This window comes from Polypterus senegalus, chromosome 1 (assembly GCF_016835505.1).
Source record: "Polypterus senegalus isolate Bchr_013 chromosome 1, ASM1683550v1, whole genome shotgun sequence".
In the NCBI taxonomy this organism is placed as follows: Eukaryota; Metazoa; Chordata; class Cladistia; order Polypteriformes; family Polypteridae; genus Polypterus; species Polypterus senegalus.
The window spans coordinates 148,192,761-148,211,502 of NC_053154.1; the positions used below are offsets into that span (position 1 = coordinate 148,192,761).

The window sequence follows — 18,742 nt, forward strand, 5'->3', positions numbered from 1 at the left end:
CTTCCATGATCAACCTTAAGAAATATTTGTATATATTATAATTTTAAATGCTTAGCTTATGTTGTCATTAATAAAATGTACTAGCCAACCCGCGGCGTAGCATACGCCGCATAATCAGGCCGCTGTTTAAATGATTTTTAAGCACAGAGGAAAAAATAAACATTTGAAAAATCCGTAATTTAATAAACCACCAAGAAAAGTAACATTGCAACAATGCACGCTACGAACCAACATACAATTGTCCGTGACTGAAAACCGGAGAGCGCCGTCGCCTTCTCCTTCCAAAGCGAAGGACGGGTTGAACGGCACTCGTTCAGTACGCACTGCCCGCTTATGTGCCGGCCCCCAACTCCCTACCTGAGTCGCTTTCGTCTGTGTACAGTCCACACGGACCTGTGAGTCACGTTGACTGTTAATTTTCCAAACACTGCCTCAGTCGGTTTCCATGTTGATTTCTCATGTTTCTTTGTGGTTCCGGCTGCTTTTTTATATATAATCCACCAAGTCACCCGACCCTTTTACAAAGGGTAGGGACGTAATCAGTGCGAGCGTATGACCTGCACGTACTGGGAATTTCTCGTTCGTGGGGAACAATTGCAAGCCACGGTCTCCATCATGAATGGGGTTCAACGGCTTACGCACCGCTCCCCGCGCTGGGTAGACACACGTTGATCCATAGCACGCGTGCAGTACCGGACATACAAGTGCATCACAGACCTGTTAATGCTCAATCTCACGTGGCTGAAAGCCACTTGTCTGTCTAAGAATTTGGACACCGACCGCTGTTGGGTCGTGTAACTATTTGGCAGGTGGGAGTCTCGTTCGTTTTCGGAAATAACCAGCCAAATCACTCCACCAACTAAAAACTGCCGTGCACCACCACCCACAGAATCGAGAAAGAGCCATCAATCTGTCAATCCTCTCCGTGTCCGGGCTGGGTGAGGTTTCCTGTGTTGAGTCAAATGAAGCGAAAGGCTTCACACCTGGTGGTGCCCTTCCGTCAATTCCTTTAAGTTTCAGCTTTGTAACCATACTCCTCCCTGAACCCAAAGACTTTGGTTACCCGGTTGGCTGCCCTGTTGCGGGGCCTGCATTGGTGAAGCAGGTGAGACGGTAATGAAACAGAGGCACAGGGCTTATTGGTTTTTAAAGACTGCTTCCTTCATTGGGTTTTAACCAATGCACGGAACGAACCAACACACAATCGTCTGTGTGGCGCGGAGGGTGGAACGGGAGGAGAGGAGAAGGACATCCACTCCGCTCCCTCCGTCATGCTAGTCTGCTGATTTCTCGTTCAGTATGCACTGCTTGCTCATGTGCCCACCTCCAACTCGTCAGTCGAGTCGTTGTCGTCTTTGTACAGTCCAGATGCACCTGTGACTCACGTAGACTTTTCATTGCTCTGTGCGGTTTTGGCTGCCTTTCTATATATAATCCACCAAGACACCCGACCACGGTAGTAGCGAGGTGGGAGGGCGGTGTGTACAAAGTGCAGGAGCATCTAAGAAGACGCATGTTTGTCGCGGATGCAAATTGCTGTATGTAGCGTGTAAAACAGTTTGCCAGGGTGCACACGGTCGTGCGTCGTAACCGAAAACTCGTTTTTTAAAGACTGCTTACTTTATTGTGTTTTAACCTCAGTTGTAAAGGAATGTTTTAAAGATCCCATGGGATACCCCTCGCAAACCGTTTTACACGCTGCATATGGCGATTCACCTCCGCGAGAAAAATGCCTCTATTAACAGTCAGCATGGGTCGGAGCTGCATGTTGCCTCTACGATAGACGAATATAAATGACGGCAATTTTTCTGTGTCGTCGTGTCTGAGTTGGTGGGCGTGGCTCTGCGAGTTGTCTACGTATCCAATGGTCTTGGAGTTGGTGGGCGTGGCTCCTTCCTGCGTGCGCCATAGGTGTCTAACTTGTCGGCGGCTTAGTGAATCCACGCCCCTTCCGGCGTGTTTTCCATGGTCGTCTTGCCTTAGTGAATTATATATATTTGTAATGTCGTGTTACTTAAAAATGTGTTTTTGGGGGTGTATTTAAAAGAGGTGCGTTTAAATAAATCCCCTGAACCCTAAAAGTATCATGCTGCTCCCGATTCTGTTCTGGTTCACTCTTGAACAGTTAAGCATCGATCAATGCAAGCAAAGCTGGTTTCCATTCTCAATGATAATAATGAAAAAGTAACTAGCACATTTCCTCACAATGCTTTAATTTATATAAAAAGAGACAGGCAGTTACACTAGGTCTACTGACCCCTAAGAGAAAAAAGGTGGTTAGCTGGGGGGAAAATATAAGAGATTTTTTTATTGTGTTTGAGCATTGAGAAACAACTGCATCTCAGTATCAGATTTGCAATACAAACAGTGTGAAGTGACACCTAACCTATTTTCCCTTTCAGCACTTGTTTCAAAAGTCACTTTCATATGAGTATTAATGTTCTTCTTTTACGCTATAATTGCATGAGTTATAAGGTCTTTGTGCTTTACAACTACACCAACAGGGGGAAAAAGTAAAAACAGTGATAGTTCAAGTATAAAAAGGCACATAAAACAGAAGTGTACATGTACTGTAGCACCTGAGATTTTTAATCTATATTTGAGTATGTATCTATTATTAATATGAATACGGAAACCTTCATTTTTGGATAATTCGACAGCTTTATTATGGAGAGTGAGAAGCTCTTTAGCATGGTTTCAGATATAATTCAAGAAAGAAAGACCAGACTAAGCATTTAGTAAACTGGAATGTGGTTTATTCTAAATAAAAATTTGCCCTTCATGAAACATGAGTAGATAAAGAGACCTGTAAAGGACTGAGACACTAAGCAGTGTTTTTCTGTTTTTAAATTTGATATAGGCAAGACAGTTAAACTAAGTCATCAAGGTAAAAAATTATACAAACATGATTTTTGTTTCAGATTTACAATGCAAACTTTATAGCAGTTATTTATAAAAATGTCAAAATCATAACAAATTGGTCCTTTTTGGTTCATGCTATGGTAAAGTACATAGAGATGTTTTCGTTATGATTGATTTTTTTGGATGTGCAGGTAGTAAACTACAATTGCAATTCTTTTAATGAAAATGCTTTGAATTTGCAAAAATGTTTTTGTTTGTGACAGCTCAGTTGAACAAAGAGGCAATTTGTGTTTAATATATCACATAGCTGTGCCTCTTCCTGTAGGGTACTAGTGTTTATTTACACAGTCTGAGCATGGTACTTTTAGATTGATACAAACAGTTCATTTAAAGACACTGCAAAAGAGAAGAAATATTACTGAAGAAAATGTGGTAGCATGCTTTTTATACTACATTAAAAAAATTGTAGGGTTTCAAATATATATATGAAAAAATAAACATTTTAGAAAATGTAATAGAAAACACTTTCATAAAGTAAAGTTTAAGACAAACCAAATGGAACACATGAGAAACCATTTCTAACTGTTGAACCACTGCGGTACCCAAATATTTTAAATGAACCTTTATGAATTTAAACATGAACTGGATCATAAAAATATCATTTGTAACTAAAAATTTCCAATACTCACAAGACATTTAATGTGAATTGGATAATCAAAAATTTCAGGATCTGAAGTGCCAAAGCTGTGACTTTAAAACAATAACAAAAAACTTTTGTAAACACTTGCATATTTTATAAATTACATGAAGTAAACAAACAATTGTTCAGTACAGACAATATAATACTTACACACATAGTTTTACATTAAAGTTTAATCTGTTTTAATATTTACAATAGCATGCATTTCAAATTTAATTTATCCATACTGCCTGCCCTTTAGCATGCAGACACGATAGTATTATCAAATTATTTATATAATTTATCTAATTATTTTAAGCTCCAATTACTTCTACTCACAGACATTTAAGCTTAAATATTTGTTTCTCATCTTTTACACTTAAAACACAAAATAACCTGCAGATTTTTCACTAAAAAGACTCGATCGGTGATTTGTAAATTGGCAGAACACAAAAGACATTGGTTTCAGCCCCTGCTTTTCTAAGCTTTAAGGCAATTTAGTTGCAGTACTCAGTTACGAATGGTATCATGGTAGTTGAGCCTGCGTAATCTTTTTTTTGTTTTTTGCAGCAAATTTCTGGCTGCGTAAACAAAGAGCAGCAAGTCCAGGCTTGTTTTAGCAGTATGGACTCTTCCATTTTGAATATTATTAAAGAAAGTGGAGAAATAAACTCAACTGAGAAAAAGGAATTGGAGGAGTTGTCCATCTGTGCAGTTACACAAAAGGCAATAAAAGCTACTTCAATGAATTCAGACCATTTTAGTTTGACTTTGAACTGTGTGCTTGCTTTAAGTGCATCAGCTTATTATTTTAATTGAAACGTGAATTACATAAAGAAGAATTTGAAACTGTTGCTTAGTAAACAATAGTTTTATTAGCTTAACAGCAAATGTATCTTTTACTTATAAACCTGTTAGTCTTGTGTCTTCTTGATGAACAACTTAAGAACATTTGATACATTTTCAGCTTTTTAAAAAAAATTGTACTGTATTTATTATTTGTTGCTGTATTTCATATAGCATAAGTATTAGGTAAGAAACAAGTACTACATAATTCAAATGTTAACCCATATTTATAATAACACATCAAGAATTATGAATATCTAGCTGATACACTGAAAAAAATACACTGTATAAAAATAGCACATTTATATTTTAACAGCAAAAAGCTGTAGTGCAATTAATCATTTAAAAGAATTACAACCTTTAAGTGCATGTATATTTAAATTTAAGCAGTGTTTAATTGCCAATGTCAATTAATTGATTGTGTGAAAAAAACACATACAGTGGTGTGAAAAACTATTTGCCCCCTTCCTGATTTCTTATTCTTTTGCATGTTTGTCACACAAAATGTTTCTGATCATCAAACACATTTAACCATTAGTCAAATATAACACAAGTAAACACAAAATGCAGTTTTAAATGATGGTTTTTATTATTTAGGAAAAAAAATCCAAACCTACATGGCCCTGTGTGAAAAAGTAATTGCCCCCTTGTTAAAAAATAACCTAACTGTGGTGTATCACACCTGAGTTTAATTTCCGTAGCCACCCCAGGCCTGATTACTGCCACACCTGTTTCAATCAAGAAATCACTTAAATAGGAGCTGCCTGACACAGAGAAGTAGACCAAAAGCACCTCAACAGCTAGACATCATGCCAAGATCCAAAGAAGTTCAGGAACAAATGAGAACAGAAGTAATTGAGATCTATCAGTCTGGTAAAGGTTATAAAGCAATTTCTAAAGCTTTGGGACTCCAGCGAACCACAGTGAGAGCCATTATCCACAAATGGCAAAACATGGAACAGTGCTGAACCTTCCCAGGAGTGGCGGCCGACCAAAATTACCCCAAGAGCGCAGAGACGACTCATCTGAGAGGTCACAAAAGACCCCAGGACAACGTCTAAAGAACTGCATACCTCACTTGCCTCAATTAAGGTCAGTGTTCACGACTCCACTCTAAGAAAGAGACTGGGCAAAAACGGCCTGCATGGCAGATTTCCAAGACGCAAAACACTGTTAAGCAAAAAGAACATTAGGGCTCGTCTCAATTTTGCTAAGAAACATCTCAATGACTGCCAAGACTTTTGGGAAAATACCTTGTGGACTGATGAGACAAAAGTTGAACTTTTTGGAAGGCAAATGTCCCATTACATCTGGCGTAAAAGGAACACAGCATTTCAGAAAAAGAACATCATACCAACAGTAAAATATGGTGGTGGTAGTGTGATGGTCTGGGGTTGTTTTGCTGCTTCAGGACCTGGAAGGCTTGCTGTGATAGATGGAACCATGAATTCTACTGTCTACCAAAAAATCCTGAAGGAGAATGTCCGGCCATCTGTTCGTCAACTCAAGATGAAGCGATCTTGGGTGCTGCAACAGGACAATGACCCAAAACACACCAGCAAATTCACCTCTGAATGGCTGAAGAAAAACAAAATGAAAACTTTGGAGTGGCCTAGTCAAAGTCCTGACCTGAATCCAATTGAGATGCTATGGCATGACCATAAAAAGGCGGTTCATGCTACAAAACCCTCAAATAAAGCTGAATTACAACAATTCTGCAAAGATGAGTGGGCTGAAATTCCTCCAGAGCGCTGTAAAAGGCTCATTGCAAGTTATCGCTGCTAAGGGTGAGTAGTTATAGGCGGGCGGCTACTGTCAAAATCGCAATTAGAGCTGTCAATCATAATGATTAATGACTTTTAAGCCCCGCCCCTCTGACGTCACACCGGAAGTTCCGCCCCGCTGACGCAAGACCAGAAGTCCCGCCCCGTCGCCTCCTGATGACGTCACGCCGGAATTCCCCCGCCCCTCCGTGACCTCTCTCCGCCCCGTTGGCGCCGCCCCCCGGCGTCGGATTGGTGTAAGGGCCCCCAGTCCCCTCCCCGACTCCTCCTCGAACCCTCCCCGGCCCCTGATTGGTTCCATAAACTGTCAAGGGTCCGTGTGACGGAGGCCTGACCGCTGTTTGAACCCGGATTGCACCTGCCGGGCGAAATAAACTGTCAACGGACCGTGTGATGGATGTCTGACCGTTGGTTGAACCCGGATTGCACCTGCCGGGCGAAATAAACTGTCAACGGACCGTGTGATGGATGTCTGACCCCTGTTTGAACCCGCTCCAACCCCACACCCACCTGCCTGCCCAGGAAACTGTCAAGGGCAGTTTGATGGATGTCTACCCTCCTTGAACTCCCCACGCCCCCTCTCCGAAAGACAAGCCGGGCATGTACAGCCTTTACCTCGACAAGCTCGGGCATGCCCGGGCCTGTCCTGAACAGCTCAGACATGCCCGGGGATGCCTCGCCCCGCCCTTTCTCCGCACAAGCCCAGACAGGCCCTGGGGTCTGTCCTGACCGCTCAGACCAGCCTAAAGTCGCCCCAGCACCGACCCGAGGATGATGGACGGACTCCCCACACTGCCCGGTCCCCCCAGAATTCCCAGTCCCCCCATACTTACCGGCCAGTTCTGAAAGGCCATATAAAAAGCTAAGCATTTTGTTCTATCTACGATTTTAAGACATGAAAATATCTCATCTTGGCTTCAAAACCTGCATTTTTCCAGCTCACACACACAGATAACAAACTGTCAGATCAAAGACACGGTCTGAGTCAGGCCGCATTTAACCATAGGCGCCCCACACTTCCCGGTCCCCCACAGCTCCCAGTCCCCCACATTTCCCTGCTGAAAGCCTAAAAGCTAAGCATTTTGTTCTATCTACGATTTTAAGATGAGCACACCATTAAAACATCTCATCTTTGCTTCAAACTAAGTCAAGCTGCTTTTTTTTCCATCTCGCACACAGATAACAAATTGTGAGATCAAAGACACGGTCTGAGTCAGTCAGCGTGATCGCACCCTGTTTCTGGGCCCCCCGGGGCTCCCCACCACTTCCCAGCCACTTCTGAAAGTGCTGTATAAAAAAGCAAAGCATTTTCTTCGGTTCTATCTATGATTTTAATATGAACACGCCATTAAAATATCTATCTCATCTTTGCTTTATCACTTACAGGTCCATCCTTTTCCATCTCACAGAAATTCCTCAACCAACATTGAGTCAGGTTCCCAGTGACAGACTCCCAGCAATGGAGCCGGTTTCTCAAAAAGAAATCAAGCAGCCCCGCTTTTAGCAGACCCCCCTTGCAATCAGGCCTGTGTGCTCTGTCTCTCTTCTCTCTCTCTCTCTGAGCGCAGACACGGGCTCGAGACCGCGCAGACCCTCTGCCCATGACGGATGGATCTTTTAAAGTTAAGGGATTTTTAAAGATTAGCTTGTAAAGCTTGAGATAACTGCTAGTTCAGCCCTTTAAAAATCACACCTAGTTAAATAATATGCCGCAGTTCCCTTTTTAATCACGTTTGAGACGTCTAAAAATCTAGCCTGGGCTGATTGGTGGCTGATATCAAAAATGTTCTCTTATATACAGAGCTTAACCTTAGGACCCTCTCCATTGAGAATATTCAGGAGTGGCTTTAAAGCGCAGGCCGGTGGTGCAGTAACTCTGACCTAATAAAAGTATTCTGAACTACTTGCAGAAGGGACCCGCTTGTGAAATGCCTACTCTTTCGAAACGGCCTCTCTCTGTACGGAGCCGCCTGTTTTTAAAAGGTTGAGATAACAAAACATTTTTGCTTTATAAACTCTCATTTGGACAGCCGGTTAGAGACAGACTCCAGGAACTTACTGTAACGGTGTTTTCATTCATTCATTTCGCTAAATGTAATTATTTTAATACAGGATAGTAACCCAAAATCCGGGTGATTTTAGGCGTGTGAGTAATATAATGAAGTTATTTTTAAAAGTAACCCCACACCGCACAAGAGAGACAGATTCCACGTGTGTTTTAGGATTTGCTGCGGTCAGTGATGAATTTTATTTTTTTTGCTCAGCTCATTTCTATCACCTAGGAGCCTTTTGACAAAAGAAACCTCTCTAAATACACTTGTGCATTTAAACGGAGGTTTATAAGGAAGCAGGTTTTCTACCTTATCCCAGTTTTGTACATGCATGTAAAAGCACTTACTGTTACACTAGCACAAAATTTTGATATTTTCTGTCTACTCAAAAAAACTGAAATTATTTCTATTAACACAGATGATAATTAGAAATCATTTTACTATTTTTAATTAAAAGTTAAAACAGAAAAGCCCAATTATGATTTTTGTTTTGTCATGGGAGGGCCCTAGGGTGACACTTTTCCCCTTTATACTCTTACTTATGTAGACCTTAAAACATATTCTTACCAAAATAGTTCATCACTTCCCAATTCCTGTAACTTCAGGTAATTAGACAGAGCTCCATGACAGGCAAGAGAAGATTATAGGTCAAATACACAGTGTCATAAAATAAAATAAAGTGTGAACACCGCAGACCCTCTGCCCATGACGGATGGATCTTTTAAAGTTAAGGGATTTTTAAAGATTAGCTTGTAAAGCTTGAGATAACTACTAGTTCAGCCCTTTAAAAATCACACCTAGTTAAATAATATACCGTAGTTCCCTTTTAAATCACTTTTGAGACATCTAAAAAGTCTAGCCTGGGCTGTATAATTTGTAATTATAATACTTAATATAATTTGTATAACAATCGATCTAAAACAAGCCCTTTTCTCTTCAAACTCACCCCACATTTTAAATACAGGTATCTTCAGCTGACCCTAAGGAAACATCTTGTGGAAGCAAGCGGCCCGCATGGCTCAGGGAGGGGCTGATGGTTCCAGCAGGGGCCGATTTCACACTTCCGCTAAATCAGGTTTCCAGTGACAGACTCTGCAGTAAAAACAGTTTTAGCAATGAAGCTGATTTCCCAGAGAGAAAGACCAAGTGGCAGACCCTGTCAGCTTTTAGCCGACCCCCGCTCTCTCTCTACACACAGAAAGTAAAGTCAGGCTCTGCAAGCACCCAATCGGGGAAGGACTCTGTGAGTTCGCTTGCAAACAACTGAGCCGCCGTTTCGAGCACCCACCCCACTGGGTGACCCTCGAGAGATCACCACTGCTAGTCTCAGGAATTTGTTAGGATTATGTCATGTACAAACCTAAACTTTGATTTATCAACTTTAAAGATATGGAGCAGTCTCGTGCTACAAACGCCTTGTGTCTCTTTTTAACACTTCTGCCTGTAAAAGCTCTCTATTCCTTCTGTGGCCTCAGGTTTAATAGGGGCTTGCACCCAGGCTAATGAACAAGGTCCTGTACATGTCGAGATGCCCCCATGCCTGTCGTCCTTACACTATATAACATGTTTGGTTGTTCATTTTGTATGTATAATATAATGAAGATATTTTTAAAAGTAACCCCACACCGCACAAGAGAGACAGATTCCACGTGTGTTTTAGGATTTGCTGCGATCAGTGATTTTTAGTGTTTTGCTGAGCTCATTTCTATCACCTAGGAGCCTTTGGACAAAGGAAAACTCTGTAAATACACTTGTGCATTTAAACGGAGATTTATAAGAATGCACAGGAGGCCGTAGTGAGGTGTGCTGGTTTAACTATAGTCAGAGGATGTAAGTAGCACTTTTTGCCCCTCGAAGTTCATCGAACTAAAATCATGTTTTTAAAATCAGCAGCTTTAGCTCATGCTAGTGACCTCGTAAATGGGAGCCAACCGCTCAGCAGCTTGTATAGCTCACAAAATAGCAGAGCTAATTACTCTTTCTTCTTAAACTAATGATCAGATATTCGGGTAATTCTTAATGAAACACTAAAGTGCTAGTGAACAAAAATACATGTTCAGTAGCCAAGTAAAAGGACCGGTTGCTTTAACATGAAAATAAAGCATCTTTAGAAAATAAAGCGTCTAAAAGTATCTTTGTAAAGGTCCGATTTTAAAACGTTATAAGAAAAAGCCTTGTTTCCCAAAGAGTTCTTTGGAACCATCTGTGCCTTTCTGATCACATCCACCCCAAACATAGCATAGAACTTAATTTCTGTACTCCTTTTAAATGAGAATAGCCAGTATAAAGTCCCTAAAGGAACGGAGACATCTGATATCTTTTACCCTATATGTTTTCTTGCCGCCCAAGTCATTCAGATTCTGCTTACAACACAAATGTACGATTATTTTTCTCAAATGGCCAGTTCTTTGGCCTGCTAATCATGAAAAAATCATATTTTATTCTCCTGACACTTTATTTGCATATTTTATTATACCTACTTGTATCGACATTTATCTATCTCTATATTTATTTTTCTGTATCAGAAGGTAGTTTAAGTCAATTTGTTTTGGGTTCAATAGAGGTATTTTTCATATTTTGATTCTTGTTTTCTTTTTTCACATCTTGAGTCCCCTTTTTGTTACTTCGCGCCCCCTAGCGGGGTCAGCCCAGAGTTTGAGAACCACTGTTGTAGGGTTTTATTGGTAAAACACTCTGCATTTCAAGCTAAGTTAGATTCCCTTGTTTATTCAGCCGTCCATCGGTGTTCCATTTTGTTATAAATTGTATTTAGTCTCTCTTTATTTACTAAGCATTTTATATGATGATTAGAAAACAGTTATCTTGTTCAGGCTTTACTTTAAATCAGCATTTTCATCAACAGGTTATAAACACTTTGGTACTCAGGGTCTTTGTATAATACAGCGTTTTAGAAATTCTGTGAATGCTTGGTAATAGCCTTCCATTTTACAGCAGTTATGAGACCCTGAAAATAAGAACGGTTATAGGAGGTTATAGGAACCTGTACACTACAGGGCTGAGGATTAGGCTTTGGACACGTTAGGCCAATCAGGATGGAAAATGTTTTTAGTGAATAGTTACATTATATCTATTATAGGCGTTAGCACAAGGATTAAAATTTTACTAAAACTATGAGGATTTATTCTTTCTTTTAGGTAGTCCAGGTGACATAGGACGGGTTATGGAAAACTGCTTTTCCCTCTGTTTGTGAAAAAGCATCCTTGGTTTTAGTAGCATTCAGGGTCAAGGGACGTAAGTTTGAACTGTGATTCCAAGAGTCAACAAGTGTCTGCAATCTTCTTGAATACGAGTCACAGGACCTGGGTTTGCGAGGGATCATAGTCAGGGGCAGAGTTACGCTAGACATTATTATTCCAAAATGAAACATTGACTCGCCCTATCACAAAGATAAGACAGTACAAACTAAAATGTACAAATACTAAGTGACAGAGGAGATTAAAAACATCTTAAGACCGGATCACCCCAAGCTCACACACTACAACAGAACCTACGTGTTCTGCGGTATATTATCAGCTAAATGGTCATCTATGTAGGCAGTTCCACGGGATGGCAAAGAGTTGGGGAAAACATTATTGAACATATGCTAGTATGAGGCTGATTAACATGAGCGGTTATTGTTAGAATCTTATCTGGCACTAAAAGTCAGGCTTGTGTTCCTCCTGATTCAGGAAGAACATTAAATATTGGAGTTTAGAATATGAACTAGACTGATAAGGACATGTGTGCCAAAATGAATAAATAAAGTAAATAACCACATGAAAAAGTGGAGTGATTACAATTTGAAAACTGCCGTGATGTATCAAAACATTTGAAATAAATAATAAGCTTTTTGACATGCAGTCCGGAATAGTCTGAATGTGTCTTAAAGAGTTCATTTTTAAATAAAACTTAAAAGGCAAATTAAAAATATTAAATCTGAATAAAACACAGAAGTATCATTTAATGATATCAATTAGGGTTAAGTATTATCAAGCACGGGATCTATTTATCAGGTTTATTTAATTTAGTTATAAACAAAATGATTGTTGGCATTTTGCTTTGAAATGAACAATAGTCTGATAGAGCTTTAAGAATTAGAATGTAAGACAAACCTCTACACTCTATAACAAAATGTTGCTGTTCCAATAGGAATATCTCGGATGTCTGTTTTATTTTAACCTTTTGACAAGAATCCCCTGGTCTTGGAAATATACCACCTATGTTGAAAATGAACAGTGCCGACATGCTAACTAAATAGATATAATCTAAGATATTTTAGAATATGACCCTAGGCGCTAACCCCATGATTCTGACCAACTAAAGGGTCTTCACTTCATTGTCCAACTTCCTGCGGTGCTATGGATCTTGTAATGGAGACTGCAAAAGATTCTCTAATCTTTACTCTGTAATGGTCCATATGATGGAGATCTAGCGCCTGGGTCCGAGGGTTAACCGGTCATAGGACATGATGTTCAAAATTCAACTCGGGTTTTCAAATGAGATAGGACGAGTGCGGCGTGTGTTCTGTATTCACTATTCACAACGACCATAACCCGAGACCTTAGGTTTTTTATGCTGAAGTACCTTTCACTGACCCGAATAAGAGACATCCATCAAAAGACTCTTGACAGTTTCCTGAACCAATCAGACCGGTGGGGCGGGAGTCGCTTTTCAAAGAGTATAAAAAACGTTTTCAACGACGTGTTTTGAACGGTTAACAATCAGCATCTCTCGGCTATGTTCCTGATCAGCCACGACGGTCACGGACCAGACGGCCTCCTACAATGGCCTGTTTTGACCTGAGGCTATCGTGCCCGACTCGAGTACTCTGCGCCTAACAGCTAGCCTGCAGACCAGCCTTCTCGGCGGACCATCTTATGCCTTCAAATGCCCAGATCTAGGGGCCTGAGCCTCAGGTATCTGCCCCTGGTGATCTATATTGGTCGGATAGTTTCCTGGAGAACCGCGCAGTACCTGACATTTTTGTACCTGCTCATGATGTTCCGGGTTCCTAGCAGGGTCTGAGGAGAGCCATTCAGGCCGTGCAACAAGAAGAGGCCGTGGGCGACCCGCAGAGGCTCCGGCCGATTGGAACCTATCACCCAAGGATGGGATTATGCGGGCATGGCCCTTGAACAAACGGACGGACCCTGGGTGAAACATTTGAAAGGCACTGAAGCTGGGCAAGAGTTGGATGGCGGCTCTGCCGGATAGAATAACGGATCGGCACCTAAAAAGTACCGGCAGGGATGTTGGACAGACCGACCCTGCCAGACACAGCCTACGGGTCTTTGAGACTGCTTGGTTCAGCAGCCGACTATCTGTTTTCCACAAACCGTGGCTCAGGAGCTCGGTCATCAAGACTCTGGCGGTTTCCACATCTTTCTGCCATTTCACCAGCTTTTTACAAAATGCTGTTGACCAGAAAAATGAACATTCTATTCAGGAGTCGATCGTCCAAGCCTTTTATCACACGGACGTGACTCTTATTCAAAAATACGTGAAATTGCGAGGCTTTCTCTAAATGCCATTTTCTGGACCTGATAGGTTTGATGGACCTTAGGGGTATACGAACTGGAAAATCAGATGAAGTGTCTGAACTGAATGTTTCGGTGAGATCACATGTTTTTTGTCGGCTTTTAATCACGCTGTTTAGTTGTAATGTTTTGAAGTGGTTGGTAAAACCTCTCTGAATTTTTAGATTGTTTTTGAAAATGACCAATAAAGGACCAGTTGATTTTTAAACCCTAATTTCTTTCACCGTCGAGGATAGTGGGTCGTTGAAAACGTTTTTTATACTCTTTGAAAAGCGACTCCCGCCCCACCGGCCTGATTGGTTCAGGAAACTGTCAAGAGTCTTTTGATGGATGTCTCTTATTCGGGTCAGTGAAAGGTACTTCGCATAAAAACCTAAGGTCTCGGGTTATGGTCGTTGTGAATAGTGAATACAGAACACACGCCGCACTCGTCCTATCTCATTTGAAAAACCCGAGTTGAATTTTGAACATCATGTCCTATGACCGGTTAACCCTCTGGACCCAGGCTAGATCTCCATCATATGGACCATTACAGAGTAAAGATTAGAGAATCTTTTGCAGTCTCCATTACAAGATCCATAGCACCGCAGGAAGTTGGACAATGAAGTGAAGACCCTTTAGTTGGTCAGAATCATGGGGTTAGCGCCTAGGGTCATATTCTAAAATATCTTAGATTATATCTATTTAGTTAGCATGTCGGCACTGTTCATTTTCAACATAGGTGGTATATTTCCAAGACCAGGGCTTCTTGTCAAAAGGTTAAAATAAAACAGACATCCGAGATATTCCTATTGGAACAGCAACATTTTGTTATAGAGTGTAGAGGTTTGTCTTACATTCTAATTCTTAAAGCTCTATCAGACTATTGTTCATTTCAAAGCAAAATGCCAACAATCATTTTGTTTATAACTAAATTAAATAAACCTGATAAATAGATCCCGGTGCTTGATAATACTTAACCCTAATTGATATCATTAAATGATACTTCTGTGTTTTATTCAGATTTAATATTTTTAATTTGCCTTTTAAGTTTTATTTAAAAATGAACTCTTTAAGACACATTCAGACTATTCGGACTGCATGTCAAAAAGCTTATTATTTATTTCAAATGTTTTGATACATCACGGCAGTTTTCAAATTGTAATCACTCCACTTTTTCATGTGGTTATTTACTTTATTTATTCATTTTGGCACACATGTCCTTATCAGTCTAGTTCATATTCTAAACTCCAATATTTAATGTTCTTCCTGAATCAGGAGGAACACAAGCCTGACTTTTAGTGCCAGATAAGATTCTAACAATAACCGCTCATGTTAATCAGCCTCATACTAGCAGATGTTCAATAATGTTTTCCCCAACTCTTTGCCATCCCGTGGAACTGCCTACATAGATGACCATTTAGCTGATAATATACCGCAGAACACGTAGGTTCTGTTGTAGTGTCGTGAGCTTGGGGTGATCCGGTCTTAAGATGTTTTTAATCTCCTCTGTCACTTAGTATTTGTACATTTTAGTTTGTACTGTCTTATCTTTGTGATAGGGCGAGTCAATGTTTCATTTTGGAATAATAATGTCTAGCGTAACTCTGCCCCTGACTATGATCCCTCGCAAACCCAGGTCCTGTGACTCGTATTCAAGAAGATTGCAGACACTTGTTGACTCTTGGAATCACAGTTCAAACTTACGTCCCTTGACCCTGAATGCTACTAAAACCAAGGATGCTTTTTCACAAACAGAGGGAAAAGCAGTTTTCCATAACCCGTCCTATGTCACCTGGACTACCTAAAAGAAAGAATAAATCCTCATAGTTTTAGTAAAATTTTAATCCTAACGCCTATAATAGATATAATGTAACTATTCACTAAAAACATTTTCCATCCTGATTGGCCTAACGTCCAAAGCCTAATCCTCAGCCCTGTAGTGTATAGGTTCCTATAACCTCCTATAACCGTTCTTATTTTCAGGGTCTCATAACTGCTGTAAAATGGAAGGCTATTACCAAGCATTCACAGAATTTCTAAAACGCTGTATTATACAAAGACCCTGAGTACCAAAGTGTTTATAACCTGTTGATGAAAATGCTGATTTAAAGTAAAGCCTGAACAAGATAACTGTTTTCTAATCATCATATAAAATGCTTAGTAAATAAAGAGAGACTAAATACAATTTATAACAAAAATGGAACACCGATGGACGGCTGAATAAACAAGGGAATCTAACTTAGCTTGAAATGCCGCAGAGTGTTTTACCAATAAAACCCTACAACAGTGGTTCTCAAACTCTGGGCTGACCACGCTAGGGGGCGCGAAGTAACAAAAAGGGGACTCAAGATGTGAAAAAAGAAAACAAGAATCAAAATATGAAAAATACATCTATTGAACCCAAAACAAATTGACTTAAACTACCTTCTGATACAGAAAAATAAATATAGAGATAGATAAATGTCGATACAAGTAGGTATAATAAAATATGCAAATAAAGTGTCAGGAGAATAAAATATGATTTTTTTCATGATTAGCAGGCCAAAGAACTGGCCATTTGAGAAAAAATAATCGCACATTTGTGTTGTAAGCAGAATCTGAATGACTTGGGCGGCAAGAAAACATATAGGGTAAAAGATATCAGATGTCTCCGTTCCTTTAGGGACTTTATACTGGCTATTCTCATTTAAAAGGAGTACAGAAATTAAGTTCTATGCTATGTTTGGGGTGGATGTGATCAGAAAGGCACTGATGGTTCCAAAGAACTCTTTGGGAAACAAGGCTTTTTCTTATAACGTTTTAAAATCGGACCTTTACAAAGATGCTTTTAGACGCTTTATTTTCTAAAGATGCTTTATTTTCATGTTAAAGCAACCGGTCCTTTTACTTGGCTACTGAACATGTATTTTTGTTCACTAGCACTTTAGTGTTTCATTAAGAATTACCCGAATATCTGATCATTAGTTTAAGAAGAAAGAGTAATTAGCTCTGCTATTTTGTGAGCTATACAAGCTGCTGAGCGGTTGGCTCCCATTTACGAGGTCACTAGCATGAGCTAAAGCTGCTGATTTTAAAAACATGATTTTAGTTCGATGAACTTCGGAGGGGCAAAAAAGGGCTACTTACATCCCTGACTATAGTTAAACCAGCACACCTCACTACGGCCTCCTGTGCATTCTTATAAATCTCCATTTAAATGCACAAGTGTATTTACAGAGTTTTCCTTTGTCCAAAGGCTCCTAGGTGATAGAAATGAGCTCAGCAAAACACTAAAAATCACTGATCGCAGCAAATCCTAAAACACACGTGGAATCTGTCTCTCTTGTGCGGTGTGGGGTTACTTTTAAAAATATCTTCATTATATTATACATACAAAATGAACAACCAAACATGTTATATAGTGTAAGGACGACAGGCATGGGATGGCTTCTCGACATGTACAGGACCTTGTTCATTAGCCTGGGTGCAAGCCCCTATTAAACCTGAGGCCGCGGAAGGAATAGAGAGCTTTTACAGGCAGAAGTGTTAAAAGAGACACAAGGCGTTTGTAGCACGAGACTGCTCCATGTCTTTAAAGGTGATAAATCAAAGTTTAGGTTTGTACATGACATAATCCTAACAAATTCCTGAGACTAGCAGCGGTGATCTCCGAGGGTCACCCAGTGGGGGTGGGTGCTCGAAACGGCGGCTCAGTTGTTTGCAAGCGAACTCACAGAGTCCTCGCCCCGAGTGGGGTGCTTGCAGAGCCTGACTGTACTTTCTGTGTGTAGAGAGAGATCGGGGGTCGGCTAAAAGCTGACAGGGTCTGCCACTTGGTCTTTCTCTCTGGGAAATCAGCTTCATTGCTAAAACTGTTTTTTACTGCAGAGTCTGTCACTGGAAACCTGATTTAGCTGAAGTGTGAATCGGCCCCTGCTGGAACCATCAGCCCTCCCTGAGCCATGCGGGCCGCTTGCTTCCACAAGATGTTTCCTTAGGGTCAGCTGAAGATACCTGTATTTAAAATGTGGGGTGAGTTTGAAGAGAAAAAGGGCTTGTTTTAGATCGATTGTTATACAAATTATATTAAGTATTATAATTACAAATTATACAGCCCAGGCTAGATTTTTAGACGTCTCAAAAGTGATTTAAAAGGGAACTACGGTATATTATTTAACTAGGTGTGATTTTTAAAGGGCTGAACTAGTAGTTATCTCAAGCTTTACAAGCTAATCTTTAAAAATCCCTTAACTTTAAAAAATCCATCCGTCATGGGCAGAGGGTCTGCGGTGTTCACACTTTATTTTATTTTATGACCTGTGTATTTGACCTATAATCTTCTCTTGCCTGTCATGGAGCTCTGTCTAATTACCTGAAGTTACAGGAATTGGGAAGTGATGAACTATTTTGGTAAGAATATGTTTTAAGGTCTACATAAGTAAGAGTATAAAGGGGAAAAGTGTCACCCTAGGGCCCTCCCATGACAAAACAAAAATCATAATTGGGCTTTTCTGTTTTAACTTTTAATTAAAAATAGTAAAATGATTTCTAATTATCATCTGTGTTAATAGAAATAATTTCAGTTTTTGAGTAGACAGAAAATATCAAAATTTTGTGCTAGTGTAACAGTAAGTGCTTTTACATGCATGTACAAAACTGGGATAAGGTAGAAAACCTGCTTCCTTATAAACCTCCGTTTAAATGCACAAGTGTATTTAGAGAGGTTTCTTTTGTCAAAAGGCTCCTAGGTGATAGAAATGAGCTGAGCAAAAAAAATAAAATTCATCACTGACCGCAGCAAATCCTAAAACACACGTGGAATCTGTCTCTCTTGTGCGGTGTGGGGTTACTTTTAAAAATAACTTCATTATATTACTCACACGTCTAAAATCACCCGGATTTTGGGTTACTATCCTGTATTAAAATAATTACATTTAGCGAAATGAATGAATGAAAACACCGTTACAGTAAGTTCCTGGAGTCTGTCTCTAACCGGCTGTCCAAATGAGAGTTTATAAAGCA

The 18,742-nt window shown here is 40.1% G+C and overlaps 1 protein-coding gene across 1 annotated transcript in view; it reads right to left on the reverse strand.

The window, feature by feature from the left end:
* The window catches only part of gk5 (glycerol kinase 5), a 135,855-nt gene that overhangs the window by 54,400 nt on the left and 62,713 nt on the right, over positions 1-18,742 (reverse strand). Inside the window, exon 9 of the mRNA XM_039760358.1 lies at positions 3,552-3,612. Within this exon, the coding sequence (XP_039616292.1) occupies positions 3,552-3,612 (61 nt within the window). The remainder of the gene's footprint in view (positions 1-3,551; positions 3,613-18,742) is intronic.